The 17,527-nt window shown below is 46.4% G+C and overlaps 1 protein-coding gene across 1 annotated transcript in view; it reads right to left on the minus strand.

Moving 5' to 3' along the window:
* LOC144104068 (uncharacterized) overlaps positions 1-17,527 on the minus strand; it is a 194,725-nt gene that overhangs the window by 77,318 nt on the left and 99,880 nt on the right. The window contains exon 3 of the mRNA XM_077636856.1: positions 10,350-10,560. Within this exon, the coding sequence (XP_077492982.1) occupies positions 10,350-10,560 (211 nt within the window). The remainder of the gene's footprint in view (positions 1-10,349; positions 10,561-17,527) is intronic.

Genomic DNA, 17,527 nt, shown 5'->3' on the forward strand with positions numbered 1-17,527 from the left:
GTTTCTTTTTGCAACCTTCTTTAAATTGTGAGACAACTTGTGAAGATACGGGACGACGGCCAAAGGAGGTCGTTTGGCCTGTTCTAGTTTGCCTGCGTCTTTGCCTTGCACTTTCAATTTCTGGAGAAGAGTCTCTGAAACGCTACTCACTAGTGTTGGTGAGTAGCCAGCACTGTAAAGACGTTGGACTTGGTTGTTAGCACTGCTCTGCATCGTATGGGGACAGCTTTTTGTGAGCGCTGCCTGGATGGCAGAAGAAACAATGCCTCGCTTGATCAATTTCGAGTGAGCGCTGTCATGCGGAAGAAGACCTTTCTTAGAGCGAGGGTTGTACGTCCAACAGAGGTGGGTTTGTTCAAAAATAAAAAGTACGTCCAAAAACTGAACATTCTTGCCTCTCGGCGGTTCACAGGTAAAGTTCAGACCCCCAAAATGGGACTTGAAAAGGGCGACAATTTCAAGAATGACACGCTCCAACGAACCAGGTGGGCAACTTCTGAGGACGATCATAAAATCATCCACATACCGGAAGACCGAATGGACCACTTCACCCGGGAGAACCTGGCTAATGCGCTTATCGGCTGCCGCCAGGTAGATATCACACAGGACTGGCGCGATTGATGACCCGATGCATACGCCATTCTTTTGCACGAAGTACTGACCGCTGTACTGAACAACAGTAGATTCAAGGTAGAACTGAAGAAGGCGAAGGAAATTGTCGCTGCTCACACCCGAGCTGTTCTGGAAACGCACTTCACTCGACTGTTGGATCACGTCGCGCACCGCTGCGTATAGACCACCGTGCGGAACGGAATAAAACAGTTCAGACGCTACGACTGGCTTTACAATTGACGTTGAAGACTTGTTTTATTCCGTTCCGCACGGTGGTCTATACGCAGCGGTGCGCGACGTGATCCAACAGTCGGGTGAAGTGCGTTTCCAGAACAGCTCGGGTGTGAGCAGCGACAATTTCCTTCGCCTTCTTCAGTTCTACCTTGAATCTACTGTTGTTCAGTACAGCAGTCAGTACTTCGTGCAAAAGAATGGCGTATGCATCGGGTCATCAATCGCGCCAGTCCTGTGTGATATCTACCTGGCGGCAGCCGATAAGCGCATTAGCCAGGTTCTCCCGGGTGAAGTGGTCCATTCGGTCTTCCGGTATGTGGATGATTTTATGATCGTCCTCAGAAGTTGCCCACCTGGTTCGTTGGAGCGTGTCATTCTTGAAATTGTCGCCCTTTTCAAGTCCCATTTTGGGGGTCTGAACTTTACCTGTGAACCGCCGAGAGGCAAGAATGTTCAGTTTTTGGACGTACTTTTTATTTTTGAACAAACCCACCTCTGTTGGACGTACAACCCTCGCTCTAAGAAAGGTCTTCTTCCGCATGACAGCGCTCACTCGAAATTGATCAAGCGAGGCATTGTTTCTTCTGCCATCCAGGCAGCGCTCACAAAAAGCTGTCCCCATACGATGCAGAGCAGTGTTAACAACCAAGTCCAACGTCTTTACAGTGCTGGCTACTCACCAACACTAGTGAGTAGCGTTTCAGAGACTCTTCTCCAGAAATTGAAAGTGCAAGGCAAAGACGCAGGCAAACTAGAACAGGCCAAACGACCTTCTTTGGCCGTCGTCCCGTATCTTCACAAGTTGTCTCACAATTTAAAGAAGGTTGCAAAAAGAAACAACGTAAACCTTGTCTTCTCAGCCCCGTGCAAATTGTCACGAGTGTGTACACTGCTGACAAAGCAAAAGAAAAAGGTTTGCCCTATTAGACATGTAGAACCACTCACACATTGTGCTACTTGTGTCATTTACGAGATTCCCTTGAAGTGTGGACGCGTGTATATTGGGCAAACCGGCAGGTGTCTCAACGAGAGATTGTTTTAACACCGCCGTAGGGTCCGTAACAAAAGCGGCGGGCACCTGGACGACCATTGCAAGTCTTGCAAAGGCTGCGAACCATGTTACTCGCGCACGGTTGTCAGAGCACGGGCGCGGACAGAAAATGAAAGGGTCATCATTGAGGCAAGGATGATAGCCAAAGCTGGAGACAAGTGCGTCAGCATGCCTTCAATTTTACTTACAGACAAGGAGTCCAGTTTTCTAGGCCCACTATAAACACGTCTTTTTTATTCACGTCTGCTTTTAATTCTTGTTCTAGAGAACTTTCAACTTTTTTGACTCAGTTTGACTGTGAACGGTTGACTCAGCTTTTGCGTTGCGTTTTGTATTGTTTTGTTATGCGTTTGGCCCCGACCCTGCTTTTAGCTTCGACTTTTACTTATTGTTCGGTGACTATTTTGTTATTGTCGTCTTCGTTTTGCCTCGTGCTGCATTGGCGGCAAAGGTCGCTGACTGTTCATTTTCCATGCGTGCACCTTATGGTTCGTCGTGGTCTTCTCGGTTTTATCGGTTCTTGGCTGACTTTGCGTTACCCAGATATGTATCACTTTGATATTGTGTACTTCGTTTTGTTTTTTTTTGTATTAGATAGTTGAACGCGTTTGCTATTTTCTTGGTCACGTGGGTGTTGGACTGCGTTATATAAGCTGCTCATCTTTCTGAATAAATGTGTTGGTAGTCAGCGCCCTGTCCTGTCCACTTCTGTTCGTCCTTGTTTTTTTCGCGCTGCATTCTTTTACCATGTTCACTGACCAACAAGCCCAAACAGCCGCTTTAGTTCGTCTATTGTGCGCTGTTCAAGTGATTGCGTGCACACCGTAGACGGCGGTCGCTCGAAAAGTTTTCTTTTCTTTTTTAGCTTATAGAAATAAAATACAATTTCAGTGTTCTCTTTTCGGAAGCCTTCAGCTTAGTACGCGAGCTGAGTGATCCATAGAAAAGCGGACTTGCTCATGGCACCTCTTTTCTGATTGCTGAGGAAACAGAATTCGATGGACCCATGCTTTGTTATTTACGCTCAGAAACGTCTTATTTTTATGTTATGAGTGAGGTCTCTTGTGAGCAATCAATTGCTCCCGTATGTGAAAAGCCGCACGGGCCATACATGCCTTCGCCGATGTGCGCCGTGAAAGCCACGGCGTTTTGTAGCTGGTTACCAATTTCTTGTCTGCTATTCATCGGCTCAATTATCAGAATGTGGCACTAGAGTAACCTTGAAGCACAAAAGAAGGAGAGAAAATTGCTGAATGACACGACTTCCCCGCTGCAAGTGTGCATTTGTAAGACGAACATACATTCCCTTCGGCTTGTAGAGTCCTTTTGCTGGAACCAAGCCGCTTGCAAAACCCTAGGCGACTCGAATGCTTTCACTGCCCCCACCGATGAATAGCCGCCGCCGCCTAAATGAGTGCTTGAAAATAATAGTACATCATTTGGCGTTTACTGTGCGTGCGCATTGTGGCCTAGGAATGCGACGATCACGACAACTGCTGCCCCACGCTGGGGCTGTTTACATAGCTGTGCGCAAACAACACTGCTCGTTTGCTTGGCATAAAAAGCAAGGTGGCCTCCCCATACCTTTAATATTACGTAGTATTGCTCACAAATTATAGTCTTTCTCCGGGTCGCATATTGACACTTCCCCCTCCTTGTACTCGCGCCCTGCAATGTAGGCAGTCGTCACTTTGAGGGCACTCAAACCAAAACTACGCTCGAGAGTTATTTTCAGTCACTAAACCTTGCGAATTCACTCTATGTAATCGCCGAAATCGCACACACGAATCCTGCGTACTCGCTAGGCCTCGTCACAAAAGGGGCTTGCGGTACACCGTGGACCGAAATTCAAGAATCTGGCAAGAGCTCACCGCTGATTAGTAAGAAAGTGTGAAGATATGAAATGCAGCCACTCGTTTCGCTTTTTTTTTTATAAGGATAACGTATACAAGCGCAGTTTTTCGGGCCGCCAATTCACCGGGCGTGAAGATTTCCCTCGGCCGCACAAGCCCAGTCGACGACGGCGAGCGGCACCGTCGTGCGGCGTTTTCTGCCCGTGTCGCTTGCCTCGCCGATCGGTTCTATGCGCAGGCACCGAATGAAAGCACATCTTCGCTGGTGCACGCACATCGCGTATGTCGCCGTGGCTAACATGGCCAGGACCAATAAGTTTTAAAGGTCTTAAGTTTATAGAATGTCATACCCACTAGTCGCCCAATACACTCTGCCAGTCCCAACTAAGTTCACTCTTTACACTGCTGCGATACAGGGTCGTTAATTGTGCTGGCGTCGTCGTAAGTCTAGCTTTACAGACCAGTAACCGGACCCTACCTATACCGAAGAATAACGGCGTTACTGTTTTGAACACTTCTGCGGCACAAGTCACTCATACTGTCACGAAGATGACGACGCTGGCAGTGGCGCGGGACGGAGCGCTCGCGCTAGGCCAGCGGCCATTAAGCCATATCTCATTGACAACACCCATCTCGTCTCATTCTTTGGCTGGCCGTCACGTAACATTTGGTGTGAGGTGCGGAGTATCATCCCCCTCCTGGTTTCGGAGCTTCGGTGTCCTGCGTCAACAGTGGTATTCGGCCGTGAGTTCCTGATCCGCGCCGCCCGGCCGTGCCCCAGCCTGCCAAGTCCGAACCGACCTCGCCGCTCACCCCAGCCTCGTCCCTCGCCTTGATCACAAGGTACGACGACACGACGACGCCGCTGCGACCCGACTCCATGACGCGACCGACCCACGGCGCTGCGCACACGTGAGGCCACAGCCCCCCTGCCCATGCTGTTTGGTGCATTCAAGGGCTTCGGCCGTCGGCTCCTGGCGAGCTGCGGCCCGTAAGCTTCGTGAACCAGGATTCATTCGCCCATCTATTTCATCGTGGCGGCCAGCACTTCACCGCCATGCCATTTCGACTGTACCGTCCTGTGAACCTATCACCATCGAGCGCATCTCTTCGTCGATGCCTTCTTCGATTCCCGTTCGGGACGATCGCTCGGGAGCCCCGGGTAGTGTCACGAAGACGACGACGCTGGCAGTGGCGCGGGACGGAGCGCTCGCGCTAGGCCAGCGGCCATTAAACCATATCTCATTGACATCAGCCATCTCGTCTCATTCTTTGGCTGGCCGTCACGTAACAATATATGGGGGACGACTGCTACATCGATCGCCCGCAGAAGTACAGGGGAAAGAGGCCTTGCTGCGCACATTGCAGCAGCGAGAGCAGACGACGCTGCTCCGTATATGCCCTAGTGACGTCACCAGATCATTCAATATGGCGGTCGCTGCCGGTGGAAGGAGCTTCCCGTTCTCAATTTCGATCGCATATTTTGGAATATACAGCGCGTCCAGGGCAGCCAAATTTCGGAATCTGAATCATAAGCTCCTGTATTAATTACCGAAGCAGAAAACTGCAATATTAAGAACGACCATGTCATGGCCCATTTAAAGAAACATTTGTAGTTCTATAATATATGGTTTCATTAGTGTTGTTTTGAAGCACTTCAAAAATAATGTTCTAAAACTGGTCAGACATGCATGACATTCAATAACGTATAGCATTACTGCATAAAGATTTTGAACTTGAGAGTATTGTGAGGTAATACCACAGAAATATTGACAATAATGGTTCATCCTTCTATAACTGTCATCGAAGATTCAAGAGTAACAGAAAAAAATTGATGATGGCCTAGCTCTATTAGGCCAGGATACACGTTGCGTAAGCGCGGCGACATCTGGATCGGAAGAGTTAATATATGAAAGGCGCGCATTCAATACATGTGCCTTTATTCACGGTTGAACCATGAGCCGTCGTGGCGGAGAGCATGCAAATAAAGGAGATGTTTTGCTTAGGGGCAAAAGACTGCGCTATAAGGAGTCTCACACAAGGCTAATTGTTAACCAAGAGCTAAGCAAACCTCTTCCATTGAAATTATCTCTTAGCCAGGGGCTGTCCACTATAGCCTTTGTTGTTCGCCCTATATTTTCAACCCCTTCGTCTCAGTATTATTAACTGCACATCTATCCGTGGTTTCTCCCTGGCGCAGTGTGAAATAAAGATTTTAGCCTATGCAGATGATGTCGCCCTCTTTTGTTGTGACAAAAAGAGTGTGCTTGAGGCATTGCATTTGACTGAACAGTTTTGCGAGGTATCAGATTCGGTTTTTAATCTAAATAAATCCAAGGGGTTTTGGTTGGGCTATTGAGGTACAACGCCTAGTCATTACGATGGCATAAGCTGAGACTTCGGGCCCCTTCACTGCCTAGGGATTTCTCTTCCCCAAATTCGCAATAGTGGCGCCTAGTGGGATTTTTTAAAGCGAAATTTATTGCCGCAGGGCATCAATAAAGAGTGAAAGTGTGATGGATTATAGAGCAGTGATTAAATGAATTAAAAGGCTAGCTGATTTGATGAAGTCTAGTAGAGAATGATGATACGGTCCCTGCGTCCAGGTAATGTATGAAGCAGGGTTGCTTCGTGAAAGACGCGCTACATTCAGGTACTGGATACTGGTAGGCTTGAGAGCTGGGAAGTCCCGCAGTAAGTGATGAATGTCGGGTTCAATGTCCTCGTGTTTACATATCGGACACCCTGGCCGACGAAACAAATCACGGCACTGAGCCCACTTCCGAGTGATGGCAGGTGTGAGGGCAACAACGACCCGGATCCTCCTAAGCGCAACCTCCGTGCAAGACCACGGGGGAGAGTTACCACACATGGAGGGATGAGAGCACGTGTGCGGCGCCGGAGGAGTTCCTTTCTTGATGAACGGAGGGTAAAATTGTCCAAATGAAGGAGCCGAGGCGGTGATGATTTTGGAATCGCAAGGCCGGTCGCTAAATCTGCCCGGCTATGATAGGTCAGCAGATCCCGTGGGACCCACTCACTACGTACTGGCTGCGGGATGCGTGCCACGAGCCGGTGGATGTCCTGACATGTTGGACAGCGGCTAACACGTCGCAGCAACCGGGTAACTTGAGGAGCGTCAGTGCGGATGACGACGCGGGCCGCCGGGAGCATAGTTATGTCGGACACGGAGACGTCTGCTTCTTTAACTGCAACGAGCTCAGCACAAAAGGACGAAGGTGGTTCCGTAAGCTGAAACCAAGAGGTTTGATTAAGGGCAGGTCTGCACGGGCAGTAGATAGCTGTTGTTGCCTTGCAGTCTTGTATGCTTGCGTCTACGTAGACAACAATGAATCTTTCAGGCAGGCAAGCATGTTGTTCCTCAAATTTCTGGCGAAGCAACGATGCTGAATTAGCAGATGTTGGCCGGCGATGCGAATTAGCAGATGTTGGCCGGAGACTATCTGTGAATCCCAGTAGGGATTCACAGATAGTCTCCATGAGGCGACAAGCCCATGCTTGCATGGGTAGGGAACTGTCATTGTTTGCTCGGGCTGAAGTCTGCTACATTTTCTTTTGTGCAAAACTTGCCTATGTGGTGCAGGTTCTCCAATGTGCTGGGAAGAAAGTACAGGTGAAGCACAGAATTTTTGCTACATTTCTATGGCGTTCCCAATGGGAACCCATGCGTCGCGATAACCTATTACTGTCTTTAGAGTCTGATGGAATCGGCCTAGTTCACTTATTAGTGCTTCAAATTGTGTCGCATTTTTTTCTTTTTCAAATCATCAAACCACCGATTTTATTACGCGTCTAAGTGCTTATTACGCGTCTAAGTGCTCATTTGCCTGTTCTAGTCGCACCGATGGGACACATTCGAGGGGGGCCTTTATGGGGATTCCTTAAAGAAAGTGCTCACACATTCAATTTCCTCACTGCGCGCTTTCCTATAGCCTCTCCAGAAGGCAGATGACTCAGGCAATTACAGAGTATTTGTTCCCTATACCGTTGTAACGGACACCTTTGCTGGAGTTCCTTGCCGCCAGTGTTTTAAAACGTGTTAGCGAATGTGTATATCCTCTGCCGCGAAAAAATTGTTTTTTAAGGTACACGCGTCAACGCTGCCTGTGAAGGCATGGCTTGATGCTAAGAAAATGCTTGCCCCATGGACGGTCAATTGCCGCTTGTGCAATGCGCCTGAGACTATTGACCAGTGTTTTATTCTGCGCATTGATGCTATACTCTTAACAAGGTGATGGTTCGTGCTAGTGGGTATGCGTTATGATCCATAGCACAGCAACAAAATAGAGGAAAAACACAAGCGCTAAACTTCCACTAAGGCTTTATTTGATGCACACAGAATTTATACATGAAGTAAAGAACGATACCTGTCAGATTAGACAAGATAATTTGTGAACAAAGCTTAAAAAGCATATGCAACACATTTCACCGGTTGGCATACTGCTCCGAGTCCAAAAATGCAATATCTTTCTTTGTCAGCGACAATGACGGACTGCTGACGCAGCTTTCAGGTGCAGCTGTTTGGATTGCGGCAGTCTGAATAACTTCCCTTGTTAATCTATCCGCATTTCTGCCAATCACCTCGCATTCTTTAAAACCAGGCTTGCATTTATGAGCACGACAGTGCCTTGCGAAATTGTTGGAACCGCCATCCCTAACTTCCCTGTGGTGCTCACTTAACCGCTCATTAAGGCATCTGCCTGACTGCCCAATGTACACCTTCCCGCTTGAAAGCGGGATACTGTACACTATTTCATCAGTGTACTGCACGAAAGGGTTTTTATGCCAAATCGTGCAACTATTCTGAAGCCTGCTGTCGGGAAAGGTGGCCTTGCAAATGCGGAACAATTTTTCTGCTGCAGACATATACACCTTCACTCCCACTTTTGGTGCTCCCTTCTTGATGGAGTGTGACAGTTTTTGGATATATGGAACCGCCACTAACTTGCTGCCCCCTTCGCCATCAGTTCCAGTCTTCTTGGCCTTTTCCTGCTGATGCAAGCTCTCAGCGACCGAAACTAATAAGTGTCACGGAAATCCTGCTGCTCTGAGGCGGTCCACCTGCTCATAAATACTACTTTTCATCAAGCATGCGCAGGACTTGCTAACTGCATTTGAAAAGAAGTCTTCACGACCCCTCGCTTGACCAGCTTCGTATGCGTAGACGAAAAGGGTAATAGGGGCTTCTCAGTTCTGGGCTAATACATCCAACAAACCTGCTGTGCAGTAACCAGCTTTAGGTCAAGAAACCGAATAGTGCCCTCAACCGGAAGCTCATGAGTGATCTTCAGAGGGTGCAGACACTCAGAGAAGGTAGAAATAGCTGTCACGGTTGTCACAGAAACATTTCTATGGCTCTTACGAAAGACCACTAGGTAGTCATCAACAAATGTAAACGTCCGAATGACAATAGCAACATACAGTTTATTTTGCAGTCGCCTGTGTAGACTAGCAAGGTAAAGGTCACTGAGCTCTGGAGCAATGCACGAGCCGATGCATACCCCATCTTTTTGCAGAAATACCTCCTGATTCCAGCTAACAAAGGTCGACTTGAGATACAGAGACAATAAACTCAAGAACCCGTCAACAGACACCCCTGATTCATTCTGAAAAGCAACAGCACCAAAGCGATGAATGCAGTCTTCGATATATTCTAAAAGCTGCTGATGCGGCAGGGAGTAATATAGATCCTTCACATCTATTGAAAAAAAATTCCACATCCTGGGGTACTGCTTCCCAGGAGCCACGTGAAACTGCTAAACCTCAGCCAGTGTAGCTTAACCTACAAAAACAAATAGGGATCTTTTTTACCATTGCAAAAACGTTAACAGCAAACGAAAGCAAGCCTATCGATGGGATATCTGTGGACATATTGACTGTTATTGGAGAATCTTTCAACATATGAGAAAACTGCGTATATTAAAAATCAAGCATAGGACAAAATATTTTTGCAAGAATTTCTTGTCACGAAAATAATTACTGGCGATGTTCATGAACAAATCTGCCTATGTGAAAATTCTATTGCAAATGCAATAATGGGTTGCGAAATTACCAACTTATGTTGGGTAAAAAATATTTATACCAGGTAACCCTTTTCTACTACTTTACCCTTATTGAATGCAGACTATGAAGAGCAACAGAAATACTGCATATTTATTTCACCGCAAGTAGTCACATTCTCTTCGCTCTGTGTGTGAGGTTGTCGGAATTCTTTACGAACTTTTAGACTGACATTTTAGTGAATACGAAAACATGTTTGCGATCATATGACGATCAATTTGTGGATAATCGTTATCTAGGAGAAGCCATGGTGCACACTAGAGAAGACACGGACAAGTCTTGTGCCTCAGTTTCTTAAAGTAAACTCTTCGTAAACGTGGTAACACCTGAAGAAAGCACTCAGCTTGCAGGGCTACCTGAAATGTTCCTTTTAGTTTAAAAATCAACAAAAAGAACAACGGCTGGTACCAACCCTCGAAGCAGCTCAGTAAGTCTGGTCCTCCCTTTGAGGCTTAATAAGTTTGCGGTTCCGTGCACTGCGGTAAAAACAAGGAAAAGAGGTAAGCCGCTTTACTCACGTCAAAATACTGTTGCGCCTCAACGCGTATGGAAATCGTGTATATTTCTCCCTTCTTGATGGTGTAGGTTGAGTCCCTTCTTGGGTAAGAAAAGCTGTAGTCACCCTCCTGTTTGCCGTATTGTACTTTGCCTGATCCTGTGTCGATGCGGACGTACCAGAACTTGGTGACAACGCCTCCTTTGAGGTAGACGCTCATGTAGCATTCTTTCCTGAAAGAAAGCGTTTCCAGAATGGGCATAGTGCGCGCACAGCAGAAAAAGTATTTATAAAAGAATAACCCGGTTCACATCTGCAGAGTCGAGCCTACTTATAAGAGTATAAGTCTGGCCGTGTTGATAGTCAATACTTAAAGAGAAAAAATAGCCCACGAAAGCAGACAGGACATCCGCGAAGACGCGCACAAGCACTACTTCCACAAGCGTCTGTCCGTGTCTCCCAGTTTACCCTGTCTTATTTTTTGTTTCTTTTCTCTTCGGCATTACGAATCTCTAGTGACGCAGAGAACGTTCTTTGTTAGTGAGTTAGTTAGTTAGTTAGTTAGTTAGTTAGTTAGTAAGTTAGTTAGTTAGTTAGTTAGTTAGTTAGTTAGTTAGTTAGTTAGTTAGTTAGTTAGTTAGTTAGTTAGTTAGTTAGTTAGTTAGTTATATTGATTTTAATGGCGCAAAAGCAACTGAGGCTATGATGCGTCAAACACATGGTTAGAGCTTTTGCTAAAGGTTACGCTTTTTATATCAAAAGTTTGTTTAAAACATTGGTTTCTCTGAGAAACTTAAAAATGCTTGAAAAATCAACCAGTGCTTGATCACCCAAAAGTAGCATGGGGTGTAGTGGGATGTATTCACTGTAGATTGTTGTGAAATATATTTCCTCAGTTGTTCCAGTTTTGGCAGTACAATTAAAATGTGGTTTACCGTGAGTTGATCACCACACATTTCGCACAGAGGTTTGTCTTTTTTGTCGGTAAGAATTTGTGTGTAAGGTGTGTGTGTGTCCAATGCGTAGTCGACACAAAATAACTTCTGTAAAACGTTACTGATGTTTACATGATCTCCATTCTCCCAAAACGGGTTTTATAGCATGTAGTTTGTTGTTTGTCTGTTCTTACCATGCAACCTGCCACTTATTCCTGAGTTTACTGTGCAGTAATTTAGAGAAATCCCTCTGTGGTATGTTAACTTGTTTTATATGACCAATTCGAGCTTGCGCTGCGCAAGCATCTGCTCTCTCATTACCTAAAATTCCAACATACCTAGAGATCCAGCAGAATATAATGTTATGTTTTTTCTTTGTGAGTTTAACTGTTTTATGTCTGATTTTTCCTAATATGGTTCAGCAGCATTTGTAGAGTGCAGTGCTATGAGCATATTCAGTGAATCGGTGTAAATGATGCAATTTTTATGTTTGTTTTACTATTTGTTCTGCGGATAAAAAGATGGCATAACTCTCCACAGTAAATACCGATGCATACTGTAGCAATCGTATTATTTTTTCGTTTTTTCCTTGAATTACTGCACTTCCGACATCACTTTCTGTTTTTGAGCCATCAGTGTAAAATTCAGTGAAGGTGTCGTATTTTTCTTGTAGTGCAAAGACCTCTTGTAGTATGTGCTCGTGTAGCATTTCCTCTGTGTTTACGTGTGTCAGTGTGAAGTCACACATCGAACGGAGGTTGTACGATGGTGGCAGATATTCCTTCGCGCAATATTCGGTAGGGCTTTCAGCACTGCTAACTCTTCACATTTATCTTTAAAGCGCATAATTAGTGGCCTCATAAAATGTGGTTTATTATTGAATAATCTTCTAGATGGTCACTTGGTAACAATGGGATAGCAGAGGTGTTTTGGAAGAGAACGTGTTTTTAGGATGTACGTGCATATAATTGTGACTCTTCTATTCTCTAGTGTTGGCTCATTAGATTCAACATAAAGACTATATACCTGAGATGTTCTACATGCTCCAGTTGATAGGCGCAGACCAAGATTATGAACAGGGTCCAGTCGTTTCAAGTAGGATGCTCTTGCTGAACCATACACTATGCACCCGTAGTCCAGCTTGGAGCGCACCAAAGAGCGATATATTTGTAAGTCATACTCTATCGGACCCCCACCGTTTTCGCGAGAGTACCCTTAATAGATTGAGGGCTTGGGATGCTTTCTTTTTAAAGTTGTTAATGTGTGGTAGAAATGTAAGCTTCTTGTCAAAACTGACGCCTAAAAATTTACGTTCTTGTTTGATTGGCAGTCTGGTTTGATTCAAGCACAGGTTGGGATCGATCTGTAGGCCTCGTCGTAATGAGAACAGAACAGCTACTGTTTTTTGAGGCGATAACTTGAATCCATTTTTCTCTGCCCAAGCAGCCAGTTTATTTAGTGTGATTTTTATTTATCTCTCGCAGGACAGTATGCTGGAAGAAGTGTATGCTATCTGTAGGTCCCCTACATAAACTGAATACATTACGGTCTTGGGTATTACTTTGGCTAAAGAATTCATTTTTACTATGAAGAGTGTCGTACTTAAAATGCATCCCTGGGGTACGCCATTCTCTTGGGTGAATGTCATTGACAGAGTTGCTCCTAGACGGACTCTGAATGTGCGGTTATTCAGGAAGTCGTTCAAGCAGTTCAGCATCATGCCGCGGATCCCTAGCTCTGCTAGGTTATGAAGGATGCCGAAATTCTACGTGGTATCATAGGCCTTCACCAAATCGAAGAGGACCCCGACACAGTGCTGTTTGTGGATGAACGCCTCTCGGATGGTGTTTTCTAGGCGGACAAGGTGATCAGTGGTCGAGCATGCTTTCCTAAATCCACATTGATGTACATATAAGAGTCGACGAGATTCAAGTGTGAATGTCAGTCTAATGTTTATTATGCTTTCCACAGATTTAGCAGTGCAGCTGGTGAGGGCTCTCGGCCTGTAATTGTTAGGACTTGGTGGTTCTCCGGGTTTCACAAAAGGCACTCTTATTGCTTTCTTCCACTCCTCAGGTATATTCCCAGTTGTTCATATTTTGGAACAGAAGTTCAAAAATGCCTGCACGACAGCCTCAGAAAGATAGCCAAGCATAGTGTAATGCACATAATCTGGGCCTGGTGCTGTCTTTCTACCAGAAGATAATACTCTATTCAATTCTTGGAGTATGATGGGTTGATTGTAGTTCTCGTGCATACCTGCTGCAAATGGTAGTTCTTGTCTTTCTGCTATTGCTTTGTACTTCTGAAACGTGTTTGTGTGATTGGGCGAACTGGAAACTTCAGCAAAATGCTCACCCAGTATGTTGGCCTGTTCTTGTAATAATGTTTGTGTCCCGGGTGTAGACAATAGAGGAGGTGTGAAAGGGGTAGGTCACTACTGAATCTACGAACCTTTTCCCACATTTTTTTTTACGTTATTGAGCTGTTTATTGAGGAAACATATTTCTGCCTCGAGGATATCTCGGCATTTCTTGGAACTAACCGCGCTCAGGCCGTGGCACTCTTAAAGGCAATCAAGTTCTCCGCTGTAGGATACCCCCGCAGAGAACCCCGAGCTTTATTTTGTTCATTTTTTTTGCCAATGTACATTCTTGTGTCCACCATACTTTATGTTGTTTGTGTACGTGTCCTTTTTTTGTGGTATGGCTAGTGTAGCGGCCGATATTATGCATGTAGTAATCTTTCCATTAGTTTCGTCTATGTTGAAGTCTTCACAAAATTCTTTGTCTAGTGTGGCACTTGTACAAAGTGACCAGTCGGCGAGGTGAAGCTTACAACTACGCGGTCTTGTTGGGATGATTTCCGGTGGGGATAATATACTAATTAAAACAGGGAGATGATCGCTGCTATATGGGTTGCCAATCACATCCAATTTAAAATCGTTAAAAACTCAAGGGGAGAGAAAAGATAAATGTAGGCAGCTCATTTTCCTGCTGCTTGGAGAACAGTAAGTGTGTTTTCCCGTGTTCAGCAGGCATACATTGTTGCAGAGGATAAAATCTTCCAGAATTCTGCCTCTGGCGTCCGTATGTTCACTTCGCCAAAAGGAGGAGTGAGCATTAAAATCCCCAACGAAAAGATACGGGTCCGGTAGTTCCATTAAAAGCGTTTTTAAATCGTGAAGTGTAACGGTTTCTTGAGGTTCAATGTATATGGAGCATTTTGTTATGTTTTTAAAATCGAGGACGGTCACAGCAACTGTCTCATATGATGATTCTAGGTCAATTTTTCGTGTAGCAACACCACCCTGGACCACAATAGCAGCGCCTCCAGAGAGCCTGCTTGGGTTTTGTGAATCACAGCGAAAGAGGATACTTTTTAAGAATGATTTTTTTTCTGTGGTCCTAGGTTAGTCTCCTGGAGACACCTTGCTACTGCGGAGAATGAATTTAAAATACCTGTGATGTCAATGTAGTTCTTTAAAAGTCCGCGACAATTCTAGTGAACTATAAATGCCAGTGGTAAAACTAGTTGAGAAGTTTAAAATTCTAAGTCGGCGTGTCGTTTGGACCAGTTATTGGGATTTTATTCTTTTTTTTCGCTCCAAAGAGCTTTTCCGCCGCTGCAGCGGAGGCGAGAGAGGAGTTGTGTCCATCGTATCTTCCGATATGCTGGACGAATGTGCTGAGCGCACGGATGTCTTCGTTTTGGGCCTCTCCGTATGGGGAGGGGCCTTGGGGCCGGCTGACCTGTAGGTCCGCGCGGCCTGTTTTTTGGATGGTGGTGCAGCACTAGCTGCGGCCACCAGGGGCACGGAAGGCCCTCCTGCAGGCTCATTGTGTGTGAGCTGTGCAGGTGCCGAAGGCCGTTGTGATGATGTGCCCTGCTGCACCACAGAGGAGTAGCTTGGATTTTGCAATGAAAGTCTTTTCCGTGCTTCTCTGAATGATATATTTTCTTTGACCTTAAGTGTAATAATTTCTTTTTCTTTTTTCCAGGCTGAGCGAGACCGTGAATAAGCCGGATGGCTTCCCTCACACTTTATGCAAATGTGGGGTTCAACATCACAGTTTTCAGCGGGGTGGTCGTGGGAAGCACATTTCGCGCAGGTCTGTTTGCCCCGGAAGCTATGCGAACCGTGGCCGTACCTCTGGCATTTGAACCATCGACGTGGATTTGGTATGTACGGTCTGAGTTGGAGCTTTGTGTAGCCTGCTTCGACGGAATCGGGTTGTATGCTAAAGGCAAATGTGAGAACAATGTGCTTTGTTGGTGTTTCGATGTTGTCGCACCTTATTTTGATTTTGTAGACATTTGTTACGTTTTCTTCTTTAAGTCCTTCAAGCAGTTCTTCTGTTAGGAATTTCAAGTCATCATCTGAAATTACTCCGCGAACAGTGGTCAATGATCGATGCTGGCTGATTGTCACTGGTATGTCAACAAAGCCTGTTACTCCTGACAACTTCTCATACTGGTGGCTATAAAGGACTTCCAACAGGAGATCGCCATTTGCAAGTTTCTTGATTTTCTAGCCTTGTCCAATGCTTTCAGTTAGGGTTCTTGTAATGGTAAACGATGACACTAGTCGTGCAGTTATGTCCGCGTGCTCACTGTGGACTACGTGGAACCTCGGAAAGTTCTTTGCATTCTTTCTGAAAAAATTTGCAGTGACTTCGGTGCGCCCTCGTTTGAGAGGGCGATCGGTTGCGAGAAAAGATGTAGCCATAAAATACTTATTTATTCAGCCGCGGTGGCAGCTACCCACCATAGAGCCCAACTAGGGGACGGAACAGGAACTTGTAAACAATTCTTGCCCTCGACAGCTGTACACCGCGACTATAACCAAATATGGGGCAACTGAGGGTAGCTACTCCACACAGGGTTAACCCTAGCCGCCCATGAAGGAATAAAAAATGGGTAACGAGGAGGAGACAGGACAGTAGTCAGAAAGAAGATAGGAAAGAAATAGATGGAGAGGAGGACAGGAAAAGGTGACTGCCGATTTCCCCCGGTCGGGACAGGCTGGAGTTGCCGTCTACAGGAGGCTGGGGCCAAAGTGTTGTGTTGCCTCCGCCGAGGGGCCTTAAAGGTCCAAACGATCGGCATCGGCTCAACCACCAGGATCCTCTTTTCCCCGGACACGGCGATGCCACGCACGGCTAGGCGTGGGTGCTCGGTTCCGTGGTGATCCACTGTTAACCATCATCCTCCTGCCGGGATGTCGCTGCGGATGCTCGTGAAACCGTGGTGTCGCCACTCACCAACGCCTGCAAGCTGCAGACGACCCCCTGCGGTTAAGAACGTTCTCTGTATCCAATGTTCGTAGTAAGAGGACGCCGCGGCGGCTGCATTTTTATGGAGGAAAAACGCTAAGGCGCCCGTGTGCTGTGCGATGTCAGTGCACGTTAAAGATCCCCAGGTGGTCGAAATTATTCCGGAGCCCTCCACTACGGCACCTATTACTTCCTTTCTTCTTTCACTCCCTCCTTTATCCCTTTCCTTACGGCGCGGTTCAGGTGTCCAACGATATATGAGACAGATACGGCGCCATTTCCTTTCCCCCGCCCCAAAAAAAACAATTACTATTATTTTATAGCTCCAAAAGTGCTCGTCCTCTTACTACGAACATTGGATACAGAGAACGTTCTTAACCGCAGGGGGTCGTCTGCAGCTTGCAGGCGTTGGTGAGTGGCGACACCACGGGTTCCCGAGCATCCGCAGGGACATCCCCGCAGGGGGATGATGGTGAACAGTGCATCACCACGGAACCGAGCACCCACGCCTAGCCGTGCGTGGCATCGCCGTGTCCGGGGAAAAGAAGATCCTGGTGGTTGAGCCGATGCCGATCGTTTGGACCTTTAAGGCCTCTCGGTGGAGGGAACACAACACTTTGGCTCCAACCTCCAGTAGACGGCAACTCCAGCCTGACCCGACCGGGGGAAATCGGCAGTCACCTTTTCCTGTCCTCCTCTCCACCTATTTCTTTCCTATCTTCTTTCTGACTACTGTCCTGTTTCCTCCTCGTTCCCCATTTTTTCTTCCTTCATGGGCGGCTAGGGTTCACCCTGTGTGGAGTAGCTACCCTCAGTTGCCACATATTTGGTTATAGTCGCGGTGTACAGCTGACGAGGACAGGACTTGTATACAAATTCCTATTCCGTCCCCTCGTTGAGCTCCATGTTGGGTGGCTGCCACTGCGGCTGAATAAATAAGTATTTTATGGCTACATCTTTTCTCGCAACCGATCGCCCTCTCAAACGAG

Source organism: Amblyomma americanum, chromosome 9 (genome assembly GCF_052857255.1).
Source record: "Amblyomma americanum isolate KBUSLIRL-KWMA chromosome 9, ASM5285725v1, whole genome shotgun sequence".
Lineage (NCBI taxonomy): Eukaryota > Metazoa > Arthropoda > Arachnida > Ixodida > Ixodidae > Amblyomma > Amblyomma americanum.